This window comes from Schistocerca serialis, chromosome 7 (genome assembly GCF_023864345.2).
Source record: "Schistocerca serialis cubense isolate TAMUIC-IGC-003099 chromosome 7, iqSchSeri2.2, whole genome shotgun sequence".
Lineage (NCBI taxonomy): Eukaryota > Metazoa > Arthropoda > Insecta > Orthoptera > Acrididae > Schistocerca > Schistocerca serialis.
In genome coordinates this window covers 369,418,503-369,444,845 of record NC_064644.1, presented here as the reverse complement: position 1 = coordinate 369,444,845, position 26,343 = coordinate 369,418,503, and the positions used below count along the sequence as shown (strand labels likewise).

At 44.6% G+C, this 26,343-nt stretch overlaps 1 protein-coding gene across 1 annotated transcript in view; it reads right to left on the bottom strand.

The window, feature by feature from the left end:
- Window positions 1-26,042, bottom strand: part of LOC126413094 (glucose dehydrogenase [FAD, quinone]-like) — a 155,616-nt gene extending 129,574 nt beyond the window's left edge. Inside the window, exons 1-2 of the mRNA XM_050082989.1 lie at window positions 25,704-26,042; window positions 6,702-6,960 (exon numbers count right to left, since the gene is read on the bottom strand). Coding sequence (XP_049938946.1) covers window positions 6,702-6,960; window positions 25,704-26,042 — 598 coding nt within the window. The remainder of the gene's footprint in view (window positions 1-6,701; window positions 6,961-25,703) is intronic.
- Window positions 26,043-26,343: the final 301 nt, after the last annotated feature.

Sequence of the window (26,343 nt, the reverse complement as noted above, 5' to 3'; positions counted from 1 at the left end):
TGTGGAAATAATAGGGTCCGTAGGGCAGCGGAACCGTGCCATTTTTGGCCAAAATCTGTCTAATAGAGATGATTGTGTGCGCAGGCACATTGTCGTGTTGGAAGAACCAGTTTCCATTGTGCCTGGGGCTTTTTTGACGAACACTGTTGCGCAATCTTCTTAAAACTTCCAAATAAAAGTTTGATTGACAGTCTGGCCTGGGGGAACAAACTATGAATGAACTACGTCCTTACAATATAAAAAGCAAATCAACATTTGTTTATGTTTTATTTGACTTGATGACATTTTTTTGGACGGGGTAATGACGACGTCTTCCATTGGCTTGACTGTTGCTTAGTTTCTGGGTCGTAACCATAGCACCGTGACTCATCGCCAGCAATGACCTTTAAAAGAAAATCTCGATCAATTTCAAGATGTTGTTTCAAAGCACGAAATATTTCAACTCAAAGTTCCTTTCGATTGTCAGTTAGAACCCGAGGAACAAACTTGGCAGCAACTGGAGCACAAGCTCTCGAATTTTTTCAATATTTTCGTCGATTCGGTCAAGTTTGTCATCTAGGTTTGACATCAGTCGATATGTTGCCATTTTCAAATTGAGCAAACCATTCATGCACTTGAGTTTTTTCCATAGCGTCATTTTGGTAAGCTGGTTTCATCATTAAAACAGTTTCAGCAGCATTTCCATGCACTGGGCCCTGGTTCGTTTCCCGGCTGGGTTGGAGGTTTTCTCCGCTTGGGGACTGGGCGCTGTGTTGTCTTCATCATCATTACATCCTCATCATCGGCCGCAAGTCCCCCAATGTGACACCGACTGAAATAAGACGTGCACTTGGCAGCCGAACCCGACTGGAACCTCCTGGACAACAATGCCATAGCATCATTTCATTTCATTTCATGGCAGAGTAGAAAAAAAATTTCACAGCTGGACGTTGCCCACTTAAACTTGTCATCATAAAAAACAAAACAAGAGCAAAACAGCACTAGCAAAAACAATCACTACAGACGAACAGAACAAACCAGGTCGGCAACAGAGACGGCACTGATTTGGCAATGGGTTGCTCTATACACGAATAGTGGCAGAAATGTGTACTATACAAGCTCCAACCACGACAATGTTGTCTGTTTTTTTTTGGGGGGGGGGGGGGGGGGTATTCCCTTGTTTACAATCCAGTCACACGAATGTGACCATTTGCCAAAAGATAACCACAATCTGCAAGACGTGGAGGAAGAGAAGCAGTGAGTTTCTTGAAGGTACCGACAGTGATGTAGAGTTGTGCAGACACCAGTACCATGGCCAGCTGCACTAGGTTTCTCGGTTCAGGGTCCATGGAACGTAAATCCCGACCAAGGTGAGTAGGGGGTCAGCCTTTATAAGGACCCACCCTGCATTGTTGACAAATTTATTCAAGATGGCGGATCCAAGATGGCGGCGATAGAAGTGGCAATGTCACAATGACATCATGGTGGGAAGTTCAAATTCTGGTGGGAAATTAGATCACTTGGGCTACCTACACTAAATAAATTGTTTCGAAATAAGTACACTCCTTCCTCTCCCCTGCAGCTGGACACAGACTGAGTCCTTTCCCTACCATGTTTCTCCAGACCGCCATGGGACGACGGTGCCCTCTGGTGGCAGTGCTATGTACTATGTCAGTAGGACTGCAGACCTCATGGTGAACCCACTGGATGGCGCTACTGCCTATGACAACTCAAATTGGTTAAAGAAACGCTGCATGCAAAATAAAAAGACTTATGTTCATCCTACCCAGCAGCCCAGCACAGGCTGAGTCCTTTCCCGCCAATTCCAAGGAAGAGATGGTGGTCAGATGACTTATGTTGGTGGAGGCAGCGCACGTGACCTATCTCCTCGCCACTTTCTTAGGTTAGTGGAGGTAGCTCAGATGTCCTTTTTTCCACCAACATTTGAACCTCGTGTTATTATCTGGGGGAGGTGGGGGGAGGGTTGGGGAGGCTGGAGGGGAGAGGGTTAGGTTAGTGAAGGTAGTCCAATTGACCTATTTTCCCGCCATGACGTCATTGCGACGTTGCCACTTCTATCCGCGCCATCTTGAATAAATTTATCAACAATGCAGAGTGGAGCCATATGAAGGTTGCCCCCCTACTGCTCATAAATTCTCGATTGGGTTAAATCCAGGTAGTTTGGTGGCCAGGAGATATTGGGAAACTCATCCTGGTGCTCATCAAACCATGCATGTGTACTGAAAACTGTGCGAACATTACTTAGTCCTGCTGGTAGATGCCATTGTGCCAAGGAATAACAAACTGCGTGTAGAGATGTACGTGATCTACAAGGATAGTTTCATACTTGTGTTGTTCCATTGTGCATTCATGAACGATCACATCACTTGAGGGAAGCCACGAAATCATTTCCCAGACCATAAGGCTCCCTTCTTCGGCCTGGGCACTTCAGATGATATTTGCAGGGCGCTCGCTTTCAGACGTTTTGCGTTGCACACGTCAGCAGCCCTGTGTCCTATGGAGCATAAGAAGTGATTCATCTGGAAAAGGCTACCTGTCGCAAACAAGTGGACGTTCAGTTGGCATCCAAATTCCTACCTTCGTCGCCGATGAACAGCAGTCATCACGGTTGTACGAACCAGGCGCCTGCAGTAGATGGAACGTTTGCTGAAGGGTCCTGAACCCTTGGTTCATCTGAGAGGTCAGTTGTTCAACGGTCGCACGTCTATTCGCTCGTACAGATCTCCGCAGCCGTCGTTTACCCCTGTTATCTACGGCCCGAGGTGCACCGCTGTTGTCCCAGCCCCGGTTCTGGATAGTTCTGTTTTGCCATGCACGGCATTCTTTAATCACGGCTGCACGAGAACTGTTTATCACACTCATCCGTTTCAGTAATGCTTCCACCTTTGGCCCAAAAGCGAATCATCAAGTACTTTTGGACATCAGATAAATCGCTCAGTTTCTGTATTATGACAGCGGCCGTCTGTGAATGGTTACTGATCGTTGACGTCGGACAGTGGTGGTGTTCGCATTAATGTGACTGTACCGTGTAGTATTGCCACAGTGTTTTTGGAGGATAGGTCTGCTGTGGGTACTACCATATTCTAGGGCAATAACAGCTGTTTTCACAGGTCTCCACGCACACATTCCTGGTTTGACGAACATGCAGGGAGCCAATCGCACCTCGACTGGCCCAGTAAATTGTCACATTTTAATCCCAAAAAAAATGTCATGGAATATTTGGAACTTAAGTTGAAAGCTACTAATTAACTTCCCTGCAGTTTAATCAGTGGCTTCACTTCGATACGTCCTCCCCGAAAAGGATTTGTGGGCTCTCTTCCTCGTCGAATTCAGGCCATTATGATGGGTAAAGGTGGTATTAAACAGTATTAGTGAGATGTATCTAGGCGTGAATCATTTTTTGGTCGGACTGCTCATAGCTGCAAGCGTTTACAACACTTCATTAACTCGATACATGTATTGATTTACTCGCTTACTTCCACCTTTCATCAACACACAAGCACCAGTTCCCTTCTTTTCCACTTTCGTAATCCTAATTTTTGTAACTGTTCTCATCTCAGTCATCGCCATCCTTTTTAGGGTTTCGTGCCTCAATCGGTAGAAACAGAGTCCTTAGGCTCTGAGCATTATGGGACTTAACATCTGAGGTCATCAGTCCCCTACAACTGAGAACTACTTAAACCTAACTAACCTAAGGACATCACAAACATCCATGCCCGAGGCAGGATTCGAACCTGCGTCCGTAGCGGTCGCGCTGTTCCAAACTGAAGCGCCTAGAACAGCTCGGTCACAGAGGCCGGTACAGTCCTTAGGGGATAGCTTTGTTCTTCATCTGTCTGTCCGACTGTTAAAAGCCCTTTTTCTCTGGGATGTCTCAAGTTGCAATTTATATCACATACTGAGATACGTATGATTCCTTGGTGACGTAAAATTTTGCAAAGGCAATCAAAACATACGGACTTTTAGGTCATATATTTTAATACTAGCAAACTTACTCGTCAAAACTTATAGGGTACTTCCTGTTGGCCTAGAATCATGAAACTGGCAGAAAGGGTTTCACCGCGAAACCAAAGAAAAAAATCCGAAAACTGTAAATCTGTAGTTGTATCACACGAAAAAATTTCCTTTATCATTTGTTATCCACGGTCAAAGCTGAAACCAACACAGTCAGTAGTTCTGCATTCACGCTGATTGGGTCGCAGTGGTAAAAGTCAAACATCAGGCAAGGAATGACTTCACTGCTCATATGACACGTTTCGGAATTTATCCACCATCAGATATACAGAAGCGATTGCTGCACGTGGATACGGTGCTTGAGGTTATATGTGACACAAAGATTGGCAGACTAGGTTTTTTACTCGAAGTCAGTATTGCTATAAAAAATAACGGTAATGAAGAACTGCCAGCTATGCGGGGTGATTCCAGGTGATGTTACAAACTTTCAGGAATGGTGTACACGGACAAATGTATCAATTTCAGGCAAGGTACCTCTGTCTAGAAACGACCCAGTCGAAAGTTACAAGCGAAAATCGTTTTGACACGGAAATACATATACCGGTATTGCTGCTGCTAAGACTGCAGAGTAGGAAACTTTCATGGGTGGTATCCACACCTTAAGAGCTATGAACACCACATCTACCGCAAGCTCTTTGGTTTCCATGTTTTTGGAAGAGGTAGTATGGACCAAAACAAGAAAAAAATGTCCAGAAAATATGGGCTCTAAAAAGAATACCTTAAGCTATCGGATCTTATTCAATTTCAATAACATGAAAAACATCTTCGAGGACTTCACTTTAATAGTGATGTTGTGCAGGCATAGGTGATGTTGTGGCTCTGTAAAAAAAGTCGAACATTCTACAACAAACTGTTCTCTCGTGGGAAAAATGTGTTCATCACCATTGTGACTGTGATGAGAAATAAATATGTAGACATAAATAATAAATATGTAGTATGTTAATAGCGTCTGTGTTATTTAAAGATGTTACAGATTTTCACATAAAAAATTCAGCGAGCCCTCGTTAATCCATGCTGATTTGTGGACAGAAGCTTTTGTTTTTCAAAGAAATTGATGATAATCGACTCAAAATATGCTCTAGAATTTTGCAGCAGAGCGATGTTAATAATATTTAACTGTAATTTTGTGGACCCGTTTCTTCACCCTTCAACGTAGAGCAGTCTCCTAGTTAAGAGCGTTTTTCTTTTCCAGTCGCTTGGGACTTGACTCTGAGCGAGAAATTCACTATAAATACACTACTGGCCATTAAAATTGCTACACCACGAAGGTGACGTGCTACAGACGCGAATTTTAACCGACAGAAAGGAGATGCTGTGATAAGCAAATAATTAGCTTTTCAGAGCATTCACACAAGTTTGGCGCCGGTGGCGACACCTACAACGAGCTGACATGAGGAAAGTTTCCAACCGATTTCTCATACACAAACAGCAGTTGACCGGCGTTACCTGGTGAAACATTGTTGTGATGCCTCGTATAAGGAGGAGAATGTGTACGATCACGTTTCCGACTTTGATAAAGGTCGGATTGTAGCCTATCGCGATTGCGATTTGTGGTATCGTGACTTTGCTGCTTGAGTTGGTCGAGATTCAATGACTGTTAGCAGAATATGGATCGGTGGGTCCAGGAGGGTAATACGGAACGCCATGCTGGATGCCAACGACCTCGTATCACTAGCTGTCGAGATGACGGGCATCTTATCCGCATAGCTGTAACCGATCGTGCAGCCGCGTCTCGATCCCCGAGTCAACAGATGGGGACGTTTCAAGACAACAACCATCTGCACGAACAGTTCGACGTCGTTTGCAGCAGCATAGACTATCAGCTCGGAGACCATGGCTGCGGTTACCCTTGACGCTGCGTCACAGACAGGAGCGCCTGCGATGGTGTACTCAACGACGAACCTGGGTGAAGGAAAGGCAAAACGTCGTTTTTTCGGATGAATCCAGGTTCTGTTTAGAGCATCATGATGGTCACATCCGTGTTTGACGACATCGCAGTGAACGCAGATTGGGAGCGTGTATTCGTCATCGCCATACTGGCGTATCACCCGGCTTACACTTCTTGGTGACCTCATTTTCGCATTGACGGGACTTTGAACAGTGGACGTTACATTTCAGATGTGTTACGACCCGTGGCTCTACCCTTCATTCGATCTCCGCAAAACCCTACATTTCTGCAAGATAATGCACGACCACATGTTGCAGGTCCTGTACGGGCCTTTCTGGATACAGAAAATGTTCGACTTCTGCCCTGGCCAGCACATTCTCCAGATCGCTCACCAATTGAAAGCGTCGGGTCAATGGTGGCCGAGCAACTGGTTCGTCAGAATACGCCAGTCACTCCTCTTGATGAACTGTGGTATCGTGTTGAAACTGCTTGAGCAGCTGTACCTGTACACGCCATCCAAGCTCCGTTTGACTCAATGCCCAGGCTTGTCAAGGCCTTTATTACGGCCAGAAGTGGTTGTTCTGGGTACTGATTTCTCAGGATCTATGCTCCCAAACTGCGTGAAAATGTAATCACATGTCAGTTCTAGTATAATATATTTGTCCAATGAATCATCTGCATTTCTTCTTGGTGTAGCAGTTATAATGGCCAGTAGTGTATAAACTAGTAAGGGTTATTATCGACTATTCCAGTATAAGAGCGCCAGGGATTCCTGTGTCTGAGCCAGCTGGTTACTTGCCGTGGTGGTCGCCGGCGACGTCTGCGGGCTGGTAGTCCTCGACGTCCTTGAAGGCGCGCAGCATGTGCTCGGCGGCCCAGTGCTGGCAGCCATCCGGCTGCGCCCACCGGTCGAAATCCCTGCGGCTGGCGCGATGGTAGAGGCCGGGTCCGACCGTGCTGCTGCCGCCCAGCACGCGGGCCCGAGACCACGGGCAGCCGCGCTCGCCGTACGCCTCGCACGACCCGCGCCCTGGCTCGGTGCGCAGCTGCCAGTCCATCTGCGCACACAGTCGCCCCGTGTGTCTTATTCATATACAGAGTCCGCCAGAAATATGTATATATTATTTTTCAGGCTCTACCGAGGTATCAATATTCTCGTTTATTTATTTATTGTTCCGTGTGACTAAATTTAAGGAGAAGTCTCCATGGTCATGGAACGAGTCAATACATAAAATTATAACACGATTGTAAAAACAGATAACATGAAATATAAGAAACATATTCAGGCGACAATTCGTAAGTTTAAATAAAGAAAATCAACAATGTAACACTGGAATTCGCTTAGCTTTTTAGCCCTTCCAGGAGCTCCTCGACAGAATAAAAGGAGTGAGCCATGAGGAAACTCTTCAGTTTAGACTTAAAAGAGTTTGGGCTACTGCTAAGATTTTTGAGTTCTTGTGATAGCCTATTGAAAATGGATGCAGCAGAATACTGCACTCCTTTCTGCACAAGAGTCAAGGAAGTGCATTCCACATGCAGATTTGATTTTGCTTACTATTAACTGAGTGAAAGCTGCTAACTCTTGGGAATAGGCTAATATTGCTAACAACAAACGACATTAAAGAAAATATATACTGTGAGGGCAATGTCAGAATTCCCAGACTATTGAACAGGGGTCGACAAGAGGCCCTCGAACTTACACCACATATAGCTCGACAGCCCGTTTTTGAGCCAAAAATACCCTTTTTGAATCAGAAGAATTACCCCAAAAGATAATACCATACGACATAAGTGTATGAAAATATGCAAAATAGACTACTTTTCGTGTGAACTGTCACTTATTTCAGATACTGTTCTAATGGTAAATAAAGCAGCATTTAGTTTCTGAACAAGATCCTGAACATGGGCTTTCCACGACAGTTTACTATCTATCCGAACGCCTAGGAACTTGAACTGTTCCGTCTCGCTTATAATGTGCCCATTCTGTCTGATCAAAATATAGGTTCTTGTTGAATTGTGAGTTAGAAACTGTAAAAACTGAGTCTTACTGTGATTTAGCATCAAATTATTTTCCACAAGCCACGAACTTATTTCATGAACTACATTACTTGATACTGTTTCAATATTACACACAAGATCCTTCACTACCAAGCTGGTATCATCAGCAAACAGAAATATTTTTGAACCACCTGTAATACTAGAAAGCATATCATTTATATAAAGAAGAAACAGCAGTGGCCCCAGCACCGACCCTTGGGGAACGCCCCACTTAACAGTGCCCCATTGGGACTGAACATCACTACCACTCTCAATATTGCGGAGAATTACCTTCTGCTTTCTGTCCTTAAAGTAAGAGGCGAACCAATTGTAAGCTACTCCCCTTACTCCATAATGGTCCAACTTCTGCAGTAATATTTTGTGGTCAACACAGTCAAAAGCCTTCGTTAAATCAAAGAAAACACCTAGCTTTCGATTTGAGTTACGAGTGTGTTTTAGTACGGTCTTTGGCTCAACAGATGTTAGTACTTTCATCTCGGTATTGAGAAAACAAGATGGCTGGAGCACGCTTGACATTCGAGCAACGAAAATGTATGGTGAAGTGGTTTTTCAAGTTTGATAATGCCGTCGAAGTGCAACGTCAGTGGAGATGGAAGTTTTAACAGAACCTGCTTGACCAACTGAACGCATCATTGGCAAGTTTGAATTGCATGGAACGATTTGTGATAGTCACAAAGGAAGATCAGAAAGACAGCATAAAGCTACAAGTCCTGCTTCGTAGGCTCTCGTGTTGGAAACGTTTGTTAATTCTCAACAGAAGTCTGCTACGCAAAGTGCACGTGCAGTGCGGCTTCGCAGTACAAGTGTACGAAGAATTCTGAAAGCTGCGAAGTGGAAAGTTTACATTCCAATATTACTGCACGCGATTAATGATGGCGATCCTGATCGCCGAATGCAATTTTGAAAATGGTATCAGCAAATGATAACTGATGACGAAGAATTTGTGACGGAGGTAATGTGGAGTGGCGAGGCGCAATTTACACTTAATGGAACCGTGAATCGGCATAACATTACGTACTAGGTACCGGAAAATCTGCATGTTTATGTGGATAAAGCGGTCAATCTACCAGGAGTTCATGTGCGGTGTGGACTGTCATCTACATCTACATCTACATTTATACTCCGTAAGCCTCCCAACGGTGTGTAGCGGACGGCACTTTACGTGCCGCTGTCATTACCTCCCTCTCCTAGGGGCTTAGTAGAATCCTTTTTCTTTGATGCTACTGTCTCTGGTGAACTGTACCTGGAAAAGTTGCGCACATCAATTTTGCCAGGCATACGCCGCTTTATGGATCTGATGAAGAGGTCTTCCACCAACAGGACGGGGCGCTACCACACTACCCCCTAGCCATACGAGCTTTCCTGGATGACAATTTTTCGGTGCACTGGATTGGACGATGAGGTCGCCAGAACGCCTAAGGACTTTTACTTGTGGGGAACTGTGAAAGATAACGTCTATTGACGTAAGCCACGCATGCTGGAGGAACTTCGCCAGGATATTACAGCGACATGTGCAGCGATCTCCACTTTAACATTGACTGACGTAGTTGCGGCTACCGCTCGTCGTGTATAGCCGCCAACGGTGAACATTTTGAACATTTAAGGTAATCTTGTGCTAAACTGAAGGTTGTACTACATGTGTGATCAGTTACCAATGTAAAATAAACACATGAGTAGTACTTTTCGTTCCTTAAAGTGTGTATGCATTTTTCTGGCGGACTCTGTATTTACTAGCTGAGTACTCGGCATTGGCCAGTTACATATTTATTCCAACCTTCTATTAGCTATCTCCTGTTTCCCCATGTCCTCCAATCCACTCTCTGTCCATCTCATCTGGTCCCCTCTCTCCATCTGCTCCTCTCCTCTCTATCCATTTGAGTCCTTTCCCCACTGTCCATCTTCTACTTCACCCATTTCCTCGTCATCCTACTACCTCGCTCTCACCCCGTCTGAGACCATCTCCTTCTCCCCGGTCCCTTTGTACATCCTTCCTCTCTTCCTCCTCACCCTGTCAATCTCCTCCTCCCTTCTCTCTCTGTCCATCCCCTCCTCTTTCCTTCCTTTGCTCATTTCTTCATCTACTATCTGTTGATCTCCTCCTTTTCCCTTTCTATTTCTCCTCTCTCTCTCTCTCCTCCTCCCTCTGTAGCCATCTCCTCCTGCTTCCTCTTTCTCCACGTTATCACCACTGTTGATCTCCTCCTCTTCCCCTTCATCTACACTCCTGGAAATGGAAAAAAGAACACATTGACACCGGTGTGTCAGACCCACTATACTTGCTCCGGACACTGCGAGAGGGCTGTACAAGCAATGATCACACGCACGACACAGCGGACACACCAGGAACCGCGGTGTTGGCCGTCGAATGGCGCTAGCTGCGCAGCATTTGTGCACCGCCGCCGTCAGTGTCAGCCAGTTTGCCGTGGCATACGGAGCTCCATCGCAGTCTTTAACACTGGTAGCATGCCGCGACAGCGTGGACGTGAACCGTATGTGCAGTTGACGGACTTTGAGCGAGGGCGTATAGTGGGCATGCGGGAGGCCGGGTGGACGTACCGCCGAAATGCTCAACACGTGGGGCGTGAGGTCTCCACAGTACATCGATGTTGTCGCCAGTGGTCAGCGGAAGGTGCACGTGCCCGTCGACCTGGGACCGGACCGCAGCGACGCACGGATGCACGCCAAGACCGTAGGATCCTACGCAGTGCCGTAGGGGACTGCACCGCCACTTCCCAGCAAATTAGGGACACTGTTGCTCCTGGGGTATCGGCGAGGACCATTCGCAACCGTCTCCATGAAGCTGGGCTACGGTCCCGCACACCGTTAGGCCGTCTTCCGCTCACACCCCAACATCGTGCAGCCCGCCTCCAGTGGTGTCGCGACAGGCATGAATGGATGGACGAATGGAGACGTGTCGTCTTCAGCGATGAGAGTCACTTCTGCCTTGGTGCCAATGATGGTCGTATGCGTGTTTAGCGCCGTGCAGGTGAGCGCCACAATCAGGACTGCATACGACCGAGGCACACAGGGCCAACACCCGGCATCATGGTGTGGGGAGCGATCTCCTACACTGGCCGGAAACCACTGGTGATCGTCGAGGGGACACTGAATAGTGCACGGTACATCCAAACCGTCATCGAACCCATCGTTCTACCATTCCTAGACCGGCAAGGGAACTTGCTGTTCCAACAGGACAATGCACGTCCGCATGTATCCCGTGCCACCCAACGTGCTCTAGAAGGTGTAAGTCAACTACCCTGGCCAGCAAGATCTCCGGATCTGTCCCCCATTGAGCATGTTTGGGACTGGATGAAGCGTCGTCTCACGCGGTCTGCACGTCCAGCACGAACGCTGGTCCAACTGAGGCGCCAGGTGGAAATGGCATGGCAAGCCGTTCCACAGGACTACATCCAGCATCTCTACAATCGTCTCCATGGGAGAATAGCAGCCTGCATTGCTGCGAAAGGTGGATATACACTGTACTAGTGCCGACATTGTGCATGCTCTGTTGCCTGTGTCTATTTGCCTGTGGTTCTGTCAGTGTGATCATGTGATGTATCTGACCCCAGGAATGTGTCAATAAAGTTTCCCCTTCCTGGGACAATGAATTCACGGTGTTATTATTTCAATTTCCAGGAGTGTATTTGCTCCTCTCCTCTGTCTCCTCTCCCCCCCCTCTCTGTATCCATCTCCTTCTTCACCCTATTTTCAGTTACTCCTTCCCCTTCTTTCTCCATCTTATCATACCCACTTCAAAAGAGGTTGCCTGTACTGTCACAATACCCGTATTTATTTCTAGATTGTAAGTGGTATGTGTACCAAGTTAGTTGATACAGGGGTTTAGGGGGAGTGTTTTTGCTATCTAAGGGTTTGCTCGAATACGCATGTCACTACTTTCACATATACTTAACACATGTCACACATGTTTGTACGCATGTTTCATCTATATCTTCAGCGAATTTCGCACTGCAGATTGATCTTTAGGCAGCTCAATGTGTATCACGTTATATCTCCAAATCTAGACGTCGTGCAATTATATATTTTGCAAGAACATTCTGTGGTGTATCTGGATACTGCGTGTGAAATCTGTTGCAAATCGAATTAATAGTGAAGAAGTAATAAATTGAAAGGACATGCCTGATGTGACACTGTAACATGAACACCGAAAATGTACTAAACCATTAAATTTTCTCATTTCATCGTTTTGTGGGCTGCGTTTGGGGGGAGCGGAGCGGGTTGGGGTGTCAGACAGGGAAGGTCTTGTATCGTAAAGGTTTTAAATTATGGCCTAAAGTTGGTTGCTATTCGCTAAGTGCTCTCATTCTCAAATACTTGATGAATATAATCTGGCTATTTGCGCGTCGTGAGCTACTGTCCATTTTCACTGCCACTCCCACCCCTTAGAGAGATAGGAGCTTTTTACCCCCACAGTGGTTCTTTACAGACAGTAACCGATATGTGTACCAAATTTGGTTGAAACAAATTCGGTGGATTAGAGGGGATGCGGAATTTGTATATGAGTAGCGTTCAACAAGTAATGCCAGAAGTTTGTTGTGGGACACCCTGGAGCATTCCGATTTCGTGAAGTCCCAGTAATTGGCGGCCCTATAAGTAGCTTTCAAAATGGCGTCTGTAACGAAGGTGCGTTCCAAACAGATCTGTTATTGAGTTTCTTTTGACAGCGCACCAAAATATGGAAGACATTCATAATTGCTTGCAGAATGTCTGCGGAGACTAGGAAATGAAGAAAAGCGCGTAAGTCGTTGGACGAGGCGTCCGTCATCATCGGAACCTGGACGATCTTCCTCGTGCCGGTCGGCCGCACACAGCTGTGACTCCTACAATGTTGGAACATGCGGACGCTTTCATTCGTCGACGGATCACAATGAAACACCTCGCTGCTCGACTGGACGTCTATGTTGGCACTGCTGACACGCCTGGTGTATACAGACGACTAACTGCTGGGTATATATTTGAATAATCAACTGTATAACACCGGAGTTTGCTTCAATTGTTTTTCAGGAACGCCCCTACAGTATAGGCGTTGACCACGAGGAAATCCTTCAGTCTTGTGGTAGTTTGCTAAAAGTAGATGCAACCTCTGCCAGGCACTTAAAAGTGATTTGCAGAGTATCCATGTAGATGTAGATACTGTACGCCTTTCTATACAAGATTCAAGGAGGTGCGATCAAAATGCAGACAGGATTTCTCCCTAACATTAATATAGTGAAATCTGCTAGTTCTTGGGAATAATAACAACAAGTGTCATTATAGAAAATATATATTGAGATAGTTAAGAGTCAGAATTCCCAGACTCCTGAAGAGGAGTAGACAAGAGGTTCGCGAACTTACACCGTATATTCCCCAAACTGCCCGGTTCTGCGCCAAAAATTCCCTTTGTGTACGGGAAGATTTATCGCAGAATGTAAATCCATGTGTCATAATTAAAGTAGAACTATTTTCGTAGTGGTCTATCACTTACTGCAGATACTGTTCTAAGGGAAAATATATGACAGCATACAGTTTTTGAACAACCTCCTGAACATTACAGATTACATTCTATCTCAACATCTCAACATATAGGAATTTAGATTGTTCAGAGTCAGTAACTGGATAAAAAAAAAAAAAAAAAAAAAAAAAGGCAAAGCGTGGCAGTCCGTGTGTCGGACGGGTGGCGCTTTCTGAACTGTATAAACAGAATGTGGAAATATTTCGGTGTGTCAGCGACAGCGATGTTCTAATTTTATAATTTTTGCTATAGAATATACCGGTATTTTACGTGAATGAAGTATGACATACATTTTTTCCCAGCAACTAGATTTCATGCATGAAGTGATATTTAATATCCTACTGGTTGCAGGTGGGAAAAAGTTAAAATTGGACATGCATTGGCTGGTGGAACAAGCGGTTGCTCCGAGTGTTGGGGAATCATGTTATCGTAACACTAGGGAAATACATGTACGTATTAGTAGTTTTTTCTTATGTTTTGCGAACTACATTTTCTGCATTGACTGTGAACATACGCTAATTGACAGGTCTGTGATGCCATCTCTTGGCCGTTTATGCAACTTGTTGAAATACATTCAGATTTTCTTTCAATATTTATGCGTGTGGAAACACTGGTCATGAAAGTATAGTAACACAATGAAAATTTTTGGACTGTAAAACCTTCTTGAACGACGGTGGTGGTCAACAGAGCACTGTAGTCTTTTTAAATACTATTTGTTGCCTGAGGGGCAAGCCGCAGAATTAAGGTGCTATGGCGGGGCACGAAGACCGCATATGTGAAAGCTTGTGGAGTACTTAACAATAGTGTTTTTTATTTTGCAACATAACAGAGATGTAGGATCCATTTCGTGTCCCAGGGGAATCTCGCCATGCAATTTGGTAGATGAAATTCTCGCATCTCTGGTTGCTGTTTTCCCTCTGTCTGGAAGTTGTGGACCAAGTTGTAGGCCAAGTTCGCAACCGAAGTAATATATTGTCCCATAAAATCAGTTTGATTCGTTTATAAATGTAAATATTGTCAAGAAATTCTAATTCATATTTCATTTCAGAATCCAGAAAATGAAAGGCCGTTGTTACACAGAACCATGTTAAGAGGAGGAGGCTTCCGTTTCTCGACGTTACAATATGCGCAATCACAACGAGCAGGGTATCTGTGGACAGGCCAGACAAAACTGTGGCTCCTGAAAGCGGCAGCAGCCTTTTCAGTAGCTGTAGAGGCAACAGACTGGATGATTGTCTGATCTGACCTTGTAACATCAGCCAAAATGGCCTTGCTGTGCTGGCACTGTGAACCACTGAAAACCAAATCCGTTATCTTCCCGATAGCATGTACCATTGCTGTGTGGTTAAATGATGATGGCATCCTCTCGGGTAAAATGTTCCTGAGGTTAAATTTTCTCCCATTCAACTGCCTGAATGGGAATTATTCGGAAGGATGTTTTCATCATGAAATACAATACTCTTTCTAGGTGGTTGGAGTGTGGGATCATCCCTTATCTGGGAATGAGTGAAGTTCAATGGGATATTGAACAGGACATTTGGTCAGATACATACAGTGATATAAATACAAAAGCAGATGGGGGTTATGCGGGAGTAGATCTAATAAGAAAATACTGATGTGGGTAGGGTACTGTGAACAGTGTATTGAACACATTGTCATAGCAAAGAGGGAACCATGAAGCCAACATTCATCACAGCAATACAAATTTATGCACTAACTGGCTTCAGAGACGATGAAAAGATGGAAAGAATATACGATGAAAGACAATATTCGTATAATTAAGGGAGAGAAAAATTTAACTGTTATGGGAGATTGGAATGCGTTAAAAGAAAAGGGAAGATGAGGAGAAATAATGGGAGAACAAAGACTTGGGACAAGGAATGAAAAAGGGTGTCGGGTGACAGAATTTGGCACAGAGAAATTTTAGGAAGCAAGAAAGAAGGTAGTATACATATAAAAGTTTCACACTGTTTATATAATGATGAGACACTGACGTCCAAACCAGATGTTAAACTGCAATATATATCCAGAGGCATATGTGGACTCCGGTTATAATTTATTGTTTATGAACTACAGACTATTGCTGCAAAACGTAGAAAATTAAGAAGGATGAACCTTGATAAACTGAAGAAGCAATAGGTTGCTGAGAATGTCAGATGGAGCACTGGACAACGTTGAACTGAAACAATCACACTACGCATTTCGAGGGTAGGCTCTCCCCAGGCGGTGTGTACAACAGTTTTAATACACTACTGGCCATTGAAATTACTACACCAAGAAGAAATGCAGATGATAAACGGGTATTCATTGAACAAATATATTATACTAGAACTGACATGTGATTACATTTTCACGCAATTTGGGTGCACAGATCCTGAGAAATCAGTACCCAGAACAACCACTTCTGGCCGTAATAACGGCCTTGATACGCCTGGGCATTGAGTCAAACACAGCTTGGATGGCGTGTACAGGTACAGCTGCCCATGCAGCTTCAACACGATACCACAGTTCATGAACAGTAGTGACTGGCGTATTGTGATGAGCCAATTGCTCGGCCACCATTGACCAGACGTTTTCATTTGGTGAGAGATCTGGAGAATGTGCTGGCCAGGGCAGCAGTTGAACATTTTCTGTATCCAGAAAGGCCCGTACAGGACCTGCAACATGCGGTCGTGCATTATCTTGCTGAAATGTAGGGTTTGGCAGGGATCGAATGAAGGGTAGAACCACGGGTCGTAACACATCTGAAACGTAACGTCCACTGTTCAAAGTACCGTCAATGCGAATAAGAGGTGACCAAGACGTGTAACCAATGGCACCCCATACCATCACGCCGGGTGATACGCCAGTATGACGATGACGAATACACGCTTCCATTGTGCGTTCACGGCGATGTCGCCAAACACGGATGCGACCATCTGGATGCTGTAAACAGAACCTGGATTCATCCGAAAAAAAAACGACGTTTTGCCATTCATGCACCCAGGTTCGTCGTTGAGTACATCTTCGCAAGCGCTCCTGTCTGTGATGCAGCGTCACGGGTAACCACAGCCATGGTCTCCGAGCTGATAGTCCATGCTGCTGCAAACGTCTTCGAATTGTTCGTGCAGATGGTTGTCTTGCAAACGTCCCCATCTGTTGACTCAAGGATCGAGACGTGGCTGCAGGATCCGTTATAGACATGCGGATAAGGTGCCTGTCATCTCGACTGCTAGTGATACGAGGTCGTTGGGATCCAGCACGGCGTTCCGTATTACCCTCCTGAACCCACCGATTCCATATTCTGCTAACAGTCATTGGATCTCGACCATCGCGAGCAGCAACGTCGCCATACCGTAAACGCGATTGGCTACAATCCGACCTTTATCAAAGTCGGAAACGTGATGATACGCATTTCTCCTCCTTACACGAGGTATCACGACAACGTTTCACCAGCCAACGCCGGTCAACTGCTGTTTGTGTATGAGAAATCGGTTGGAAACTTTCCTCATGTCAGTACGTTGTAGGTGTCGCCACCGGCGCCAACCTTGTGTGAATGCTCTGAAAAGCTAATAATTTGCTTATCACAGCATCTTCTTCCTGTCGGTTAAATTTCACGTGTGTAGCACGCCATCTTCGTGGTAATTTTAATGGCCGGTAGTGCAATTAACCACTGTGAACACGGGTCAAGAGCTAAACAGTTATATAGTGACAGGCCTCCACCACACGCGCGCGACGACTCGCCTGGTGCCTCAGAGTTCCAAGCAGCAGCCTCCAGATGGCGCTCGCTAATCGGTCCCTCTTCCTGCTTCTACGCCAAGTGCATCAGCATTTCACCAGCCGCCAGGGAGAGCGCTGTCAACTGGGGACTATTTTGTTTCCGTCTAGTATTGGTGGAGATGTCCGCCCCAGTAGCTGAGTGGTCAGCGTGACGGATTGCCGTCCTCTGGGCCCGGGTTCGATTCCCGGCTGGGTCGGAGATTTTCTCCGCTCAGGGACTGGGTGTTGTGTTGTGTTCATCATCATTTCATCCCCATCCGGCGTGCAGGTCGCCCAATGTGGCGCCGAATGTAATAAGACCTGCGATATGGCGGCCGGACCTGCCCCGCGAGGGGCCTCCCGGCCAATGACGCCAAACGCTCATTTCCATTTCCATTGGTGGAGATGGAGATCCTTCCACGAACAGGCGGAAAAGATGAGGCAGGGCGGACGCTTAATTCAGTTAAGCGCCTATGGGCAGCTCACTAGGGTACCACGCCTACTCGTCATCATCAATTTCCTCGTAGTTCACGTTACGTGCACGGGTTGACCAGAAACGAAAATGACAGGAATGGGAGCGCCAGATGGCCAAGAGTTTCGAAAAAATAGCATGATGGCGCGAATCGAACCAGAGGTGAGCCATTCATACTAGCGCAGCTTCCCGGCAGCAGTTGATACTGTGGAAACTGTATAGAACGGTAATCGGAGTGTTGTGGAGGTCGAATTACTATGTGACAACACTTTTTTCATTTCATTATTTTCAGATTTTACGCTACTTATGCTGCATATAAACCGAAATAGTGCTCAGTATATTGTATCTGACACGTTTCCGTTGCTGATGTAGCTAACACATGACTGTGCAGGGGCGTTCGGCGTGGAGGTAAGCTGATTCGAATTCTGGTGATGTATGAAATTTTCAGTGTCAGTATTGTGCTGCAAAGGGCAGGAGAGGTGATAGCGTAAAGTTCCTGGTCACAGTCCTCTCGCCAACGTCCTGGGTTACACTTGTCAAGAGGAGTAGGCTATGTGTTGGGACCAGGTTTCGCCCTCTCCCTTCTCTACACAAACCCAACAATGTATGTATATATGGCATGAAAGGGAAAGGCACTGGAAAATTTGATATTGAAAATGTGGTGTCACCGCCAGACACCACACTTGCTAGGTGCTAGCTTAAATCGGCCGCGGTCCATTTAGTACATGTCGGACCCGCGTGTCGCCACTGTATGATCGCAGACCGAGCGCCACCACAAGGCAGGTCTCGAGATACGGACGAGCACTCGCCCCAGTTGTACGACGACTTTGCTAGCGACTACACTGACGAAGCCTTTCTCTCATTTGCCGAGAGACAGTTAGAATAGCCTTCAGCTAAGTCCATGGCTACGACCTAGCAAGGCGCCATTAGCCTTACATAGTTTGATAGTTATCGTATGAAATGTCTCATCAAGAACGATGTATACAACAAGGATTAAAAGTTAAGTAATAGCAGCTACGTACTTTTCTTTATAACATTAATAAGTATCCTGTTTCAGACCTCTATCTAGCCTACTTGAGATTACGCGTGCCTTTCGGCTACTTCAGTGTGGCGTAGCTGTCTTGTTACGCCACTACAGAAATTATGTTTCCAAGGAGAATTTTTATTCAAACGTTGGGATTGCGTTGTGCCTTGTTTGTTCCCAAACTGTCCATTGAGAAAGAACCTTTCATGAACGTAAACGACATTTGTTTTCCTACAAAAATTTTAGTGACAGTTCTAGCATGTGCCAGATGCCGAAAAAATTACTGCTTGTCCTGTTTTTATGAAGAATATCACTCAAGGACGTGTGAATCATTAACTGAAAAATAATATAAGTATCTAATTTTATATCCTAAGTTTTTTATAGGCTCAACAATCCCTTCATGAAAATTTATTTGCAATCTCAGGTTTTCCTTTGCATTCCATTTCTATGCTTTTTGTGAAAATATTGTCCGCAGCTCGTGGTCTTGCGGTAGCGTTCTCGCTTCCCGTGCACGGGGTCAGGGAGTTTCTCTGCCTCGTGATGACTGGGTGTCGTGTGTTCTTCATCATCATTGACTCGCAAGTCGCAGAAGTTGCGGCAACTAAAAAGGACTTGCAATACGGCGGCCGAACTTCCCCGCATGGGGCCTCCCTGCCAACAATGCCATACGATCATTTCATTTCATTTTGTGAAAATATTAATTCAAACAGTTTATTAAGCATTATTTCTGTTTATTTGCGTTGTAAGTAACGTAAAAATTGAAAATAAAAATGTTGTCGTATGGAGACTCCACCCGTCGCCCCTCGTTTACACTACTATGTGTTGTTTCCACCTCACCAGCTGCTGGCAGGAAATTACGTAAACATAAATGGCTCATGCGTCGCCCGACCCACGCCAAAAATGCAATTTTTTTCGAAACGCTCGGACATCTGGAGCTCCTAGTTCTGTCGCTTTGATTTCTGGCCAAGCCCTGCATATAGCATAAATTTCTCTATATAGCTTAAATTTGGGAGAAATCGGTGATGACGAATAGGCGCGTTCCTCTCGTCAGTACACTCTATGCAGTTACCCTGCAGAGCACAGTTCATCCGAGTTCCGCTTTGAAGACCACATTCTGACTTAGCCGTCTGTGTGTGTGTGTGTGTGTGTGTGTGTGTGTGTGTGTGTGTGTGTGTGTGTGTGTGTGTGTCTGCCCGTGGAAGTGACCTCATGGCAATAAGTTGTCGGTCGACGATTTGTACTGGGATATTGAGTGGGGACGACCGTTGGTTGGTCGTTCGTTCGGTCGTCGCAGCGGACGACGTGCATTTGGTCTTCCGATCGCTTCTGGCTTCTCTGTGTTTGTGCCGACTTATAATTCATCCGTGTTGTTTCACAGTGACTAGTTTTAGTATTGTGAGTTGTTGGTGGAATTGTTTTCCCGAATCCGTGTGTATCTTGTGGTTTCGAATCAGCAGTTATTTTAATGCCGTCTGCGTACTGGATATGTAGTGAGGAGTTGCAAACAGACATGGTCGGTTGGGGGCGCAGCAGCGAGCAGGTCCGTGCAGCGTGAGGGCAAGCCGGGCCCGCTGGCGTCGTGCTTCCACTGCCGGCTCGAGGAGGGGTATCTGCGAGAGCGACGACTTCGTTGCACACCGAACCATGGACGTTTAAGTTGAGTGAAGAGTTAACTGCTAATGCAACCTAGACTATTCTGAGATCTCGCCTTTGGTCAGCGGGTTTTTGCTCCCAGGGCCGCTGAGCCTGGCCGCAACGAGTGAAGTGTTTTGAGGCAGTGAAATATATCAGCTGTCTTTCTCTATTTGTTATTCATCACTGAATTTAGTATTATTCTTATCAGTGAAGTGCAACCAGCGGTATTTTCTGCCTTGTGGCCAATAACGCCCCAGTTAACTGCCCTGGGGCTTAGTGTACTTTTCCAGCAGTGTACCTTTCCTCGTCGTGTTGATGCTGTCTGACACAGCGTGTAGTTCGACAGCCTCTTGTATTGTACTGTGCATATTTTTTGGGAGGTTTGCCTTGGTTCTAGTGTTTCCTTCGGCCTTGGGTGTAGTGCTGTCTGTCTCTTCATCCTTGCCTGAAAATATTCCATCGTTGTACTGGTGATCGGACGTTAGGCAGATTGGTTAGTCGGTCGGTCGACTCTTAAGCTGCCCCTAGTTTGAGTTGCCATCCTGTTACGTGAGTACAACTCTTGGCTGCCTGTCTCACCTTACGTTATGTTTGAGTTACCTTCCCAGACCGACCCTTGGAATGCTGGGAAGCGCTTGTACTGATTCCTTAGATTGCAATGTTTGTTTTAAAGATATTTGTAATTTTATAATTACTGATGGTGTGGCCTTCAGTCGAGTAATGGTTTCAATTCTTTTATAATAAGGCCATCAGCTGTGTTACAATGGCTTTGAGCACTATGGGACTGAACTTCTGAGGTCATCAGTCCCCTAGAACATAGAACTACTTAAACCTAACTAACCTAAGGACATCACACACATCCATGCCCGAGGCAGGATTCGAACCTGCACCCGTAGTCAGCCATGTTACAGTTTCTTTTAAAACGAAATATTTATCTTAATATGTGAAGTTATTGTTGGTGGCCTATGGCTCTAATATTGTGGAATTTTTTTTGTGATATGGCCTTCAGCCGTCATTCAGTCAATTGTGTTTTTTAAGAGATTGTTTTAAAATTTTAATTTTATTAAATAAAGTTTACGTATTTGTTGTGCAACCGAGAGTAACTGATTACGGTCCCGTCCACAATCGTACCCTTATCCTTCCCCATCCTGATAAACCAGCTCTCACTCTTAATAAATGTTACTGGTTATTTCTTATTGTGTTGCCACATTACTGTTCTAGTGCCACCCTGTCAAGCTGGTGTATAATTTGAAAACACTTGCGAGAAAACTGTCACCCACTTTATTTACCCATGTAGGAATTCAATTTTCTACTACCGTGGATGTTAGGCCTGAATAGGAAACATAAAAAAAGAAAAGAAACAACTTGTAATGAGAGCAGATCTCGTAAACGCATCGTGTGACTGGTGACCTTATCATGAGTTTCATCAGGTCGAGCCAAATTTTAATGTTTCGCAGATAATTTACAAGTATCACCACACCTCCAAGTAGGGATGGCTATTATGACCGAAACAACCGATTACCGGTTGTACTTTTTTTGTTTATGAAATAACCGATATTGGTTTTTTAAATTTCTATTATAGCCTATAATAATCGTAGAAATCGAACAAAGCTTGAAAAAATTGACTCTATCAGTTTCAAGATACATACAATCAAAAAATTAAATTAAATAGGCAAATAAAATTAAACAAAATCCGTCCACCATTCGTTGGTTTTCTCTAACGTTCCTCCAGGGATTCCCATATGAGTTCCCGAAGCATTTCCGTAATACATGCGTGTTGTTTGAACCCGTCAGTGACATAGCAGTCCGCCTCTGAACTGCTAGAAGCAATGATGGAAATAAAAGGGAGGGCCAAGAGTGGAATTAAAATTCATGGTGAAAGGATGTGAATGATCAGATTCGATGTTGGCGTAGCTATCCTCAGAGCAGCTGAAGGAGAATTACATGATTTCCTGAAAGGAATGAATAATCTAATGAACACAGAATATGGAGTGAGAGTAAATTGAAGAAAGACGAGAGTAATGAGAAATAGTAGAAATTAGAACAGCGAGAAATTTAACATCAGGATTGATGGCCACGAAGTAGACGAAATTAAAGAATTCTGCTAACTAGGCAGCAAAATAACCAATGACGGACGGAGCAAGGAGGACATCAAAAGCAGACTAGCACTGGCAAGAGAAGTGTACTAGTATCAGACATAGGCCTTAATTTGAGGACGAAATTTCTGAGAATGCGCGTTTGGACCACAGCATTATAGTACTAGTAGTAGTAGTAGTAGCTTCATTCATCCATAGATCTCTTTTTACAAAGATATAGGACATGCCAAAGTATTTACAAGTTTAAAACAATTTAAAATAAACTAATTTATATACACATACACTTACGGAGTCCTAGTTAGAGACAATCATTAGAAATACTCCTGGCATACAATACTTATTTTACAAATAACTTATTACATAATGTAATGCCACAATACTCACTCATATCTCACTGCCAATCACTGCACACACCATACACACATTGTTTCATAGCATTTCACTCACTGCGCACACACACACACACACACACACACACACACACACACTGGCGATCTCTGAGCCATTTTCTGTACTGATTTGCTATCTTGAAAAACTGAGTTAGCATCCCTCTATAATGAGTGAGATGTTGAGCTCAGAAAGAGGAAGAGATGTTAGTATTGTGCTATGCATAGCTTGGGGGTAAGTTTCTCTAGAAAAGGAAAAAAGAAAGAAAGAAACATAGTGTGAAGGTTTTTATGTGAAATGTTGGATGTTTTACAATCATTATTATTATTTATTTGTATAACTTTTTTAACCAAACCCCTACTCTGTTTTGTCTAAGTAATTCTTCAATATACAAAATGTATTACATAACAGGTACCTTTTAGCTGCCTTTTTAAATAAGTGTATTTTTGCAATTTCTTTAATCTGTTTTTGTAATTTATTGTACAGTTTCATTCCTCGGTAGAAAATGCTGTTTTGAGTTTTATGTTTATTTTTTCTTGGTAAATGTAAGTTGAGTCTAGCTCTTGTTCCATGGTCATGGACAGAGCTGTTTGTGCAGAAATTACCAATTTTTTTATGTGTACAACTGACTGGTAAATGCATTCACACGGAGCAGTTAAAATCCCCAGTGTTTTGAACAGATCTTTACAATGAATTCGACTACTATTTTTGGTTATTATTGTTATGGCTCTTTTATAGAGTTTGGAAATTGTGTTCATATTTTGTGCATTTGTACCCAAAAAAGAATGCGATGGCTAAGAACTGAGTGTACATGTGAATAGTATGTAACTAAAAGACACTGCATGCTACACACTGATGATAGGACTCTAAGGGCATAACATGCTGACAACATTCTGTCTGCAAGAACCTTTGTGTATGGCAGTGAAACATGGACTGGGGGGAAACTGGAAGAGAAGAGAATCGAAGCATCTGAGATGGGGTGCTACAGAAGAATGTTGAAAATTAGGTGGACTGATGAGGTAAGAAATGAGAAGCTTCTGCGCAGAATCGGACAGGAAAGGAATGTATGGAAAACACAGACAAAGAGGAAGGACAGGATGACATGACATCTGTTAAGGAGGGTAGGACGTCAAACGGGCCGACTTGGAGCAGGAGAGGCACTATAGGACATTTCAATTTCCAGTGTCTATACTTTTACAAATAAATTCATAAAACTTTGTCAGCATGACCAGGAAGGATTTAGAATTCAGACTCATAGCAGTGGAAGTTCTAATACATAACGAAGTAATTGTTTTACGTGTAAAATTTCATCATTTTTTTCACTTACTAATGGCAGCATTTGTTGCTATAGGTACACTTTTCTTCATAAGTAAGAGAGATTCTTCGATGAATTTTGCACAGCATACAAACCATACTTAAAGGTGTACGAAACTCTAGAATTTTCCAAATCTATTAAAAACTGTGGTAAAAATTGAGGTAATTAACTATAAAATTCGTGTTTTTTCTAAACGTGAAGTTTAAAAGATAACAGTTCATTCGTTTTTTCATAAATTAAATAAATTCTAGAGTTTCATACTGTGGTGTGCGTACTGTAAGACCTTCGGTACACACACCATCAGATTATTTGACTTGTCGCTCTAACGAGTAGGCGAGTGTCAGCAATATGTCTCGTGGTCTTATCGTGGCGTGTTTATCTTCTGTCGTTAGGTCAGACGATAGAAATGCCACTTGCACGCTTAGAGTAGCAGATTGATGGTGACCAACTTTAAACAGAACTTGATTAATTTTTACACACATTTATTAAAATAATAAAAGCACAGACATTACGTAACTTGATCCTGGATGCTGTTTACAATTGACAATCTGAAGTTCCTTTGGTCTTGGTACGTTAATCTTATTCTTACATATCTCTGATACTTGACAAAGTGTCTATACATTTCTCTTCATGGCTATGTACAGGAATATGATAATATTATTAGGCGCAGACTGAAACTTGACTATAGACTGGTACAGACAAATGCAGACTGGTACAGACTAATGCAGACTGAATAATCGGAGGTCTGTACACTCGTTATAATACCTCGCGCGTTCAGGTATCACTGCGCGAGTGTGATCCGCGAGGAGAAAAGGTTCTACGTTAGCAGCAATCTCATTGGCTGCGTTACATATTAATACGCGGATCGGCGGAAGCAGAATTTGGTCCGTCTCAAAGGCAGCACCATCTCGTAGTGCGAAGACGGACGAGCACTGCGCCTGCGCTGTTGTGCTTAGCGGGTTGTGCTCTAGTGGGAAAGTTGTGTAAGCGCTGACTACGCGGAACTATGTACACAACACATACACCTGTGAGTATGGTATGTATGTTGCGCAAATTTAATCGAAGAATCTCTCTAACTTATGAGGAAAAGTGCACCTACAGCAACAAATGCAGCCATTAGTAAGTGAAAAAAAATGATGAAATTTCGCACGTAAAAAAATTTATTTTGTTATGTTTTCGAACTTCCACTCCAATGGGTGTGAATCCTGAATCCTTCGTGGTGATGCTGACAAAGTTTTATGAATCTATTTGTAAAAGTATAGACACTGGAAATCAAAATGTCCTAAGATGCCTCTCCTGCTCCAAGTCGGCCCGTTTGACGTCCTACCCCCCTTAAGACGTCAGGGAATAACTTGCATGGTACCAGTGGGAGCTGTAGGGGGCAAAATCGAAGACAGAGATTGGAATACGTCCAGCAAGTAATTGAGGTCGTAGGTTGCAAGTGCTGCTCTGAGCTGAAGAGGTTGGTATAGGAGAGAAATGTGTGGCGTGCCGCTTCATACCAGTCAAAAGACCGATGTCTCAAAAAATAAAAGAAATAAAAAGAATCCTCCAAGTAAAATACTACCTGCGTGGCGTGCAGCCTGGGGAAGAGCCTCGGCACGTCGGCCTCGGGCTGCGGGTCGCCGCCCGCGTCCAGCAGCAGCACGCTCCAGGCGGGGCTGTGGTCGGCCAGCCTGGCGGCGAGGGCGCTGCCCGCGGCGCCGCCGCCCACCACCAGCCAGTCGTACTCCTCCTGCAGCCGGCCCGCCGCCCACGCATCCACCGGGTAGCTGCGGCGCGCCGCCTCGTCCGGAGCCGCCGTCATCTGCACCAGCGCCGACAGCAGAGCCGAGTACACCACCGCGTGCACGCCATACGTGGCGCACGGCGCCGCCGCCGCCGCACTCGCGTTCAGCACCTCCATCGCAGTCGGGAACGAGCGCCGCTCAGCACCTAGCGGTAACCCAGGCAATAGGACCGCTGGCATTTTTAAAAATATTGGGGATCCCATAAATCGATATTTAATTAATGTCGTTACCGGTTTTCGGTATATCGAAACAACGTCGGTATGTCAATCGCAGAAATATCGACCTACAAGGGCGTTTGAAAAGTCTAAGCAAAAATAAAAACTTCTTATATATAATAATATATATACTAAGCTGGTATCTCTTCTTTCGGTCATGTCCGAAAGAACAGATACCATCTTAGTATCTATGTAGTTAAGG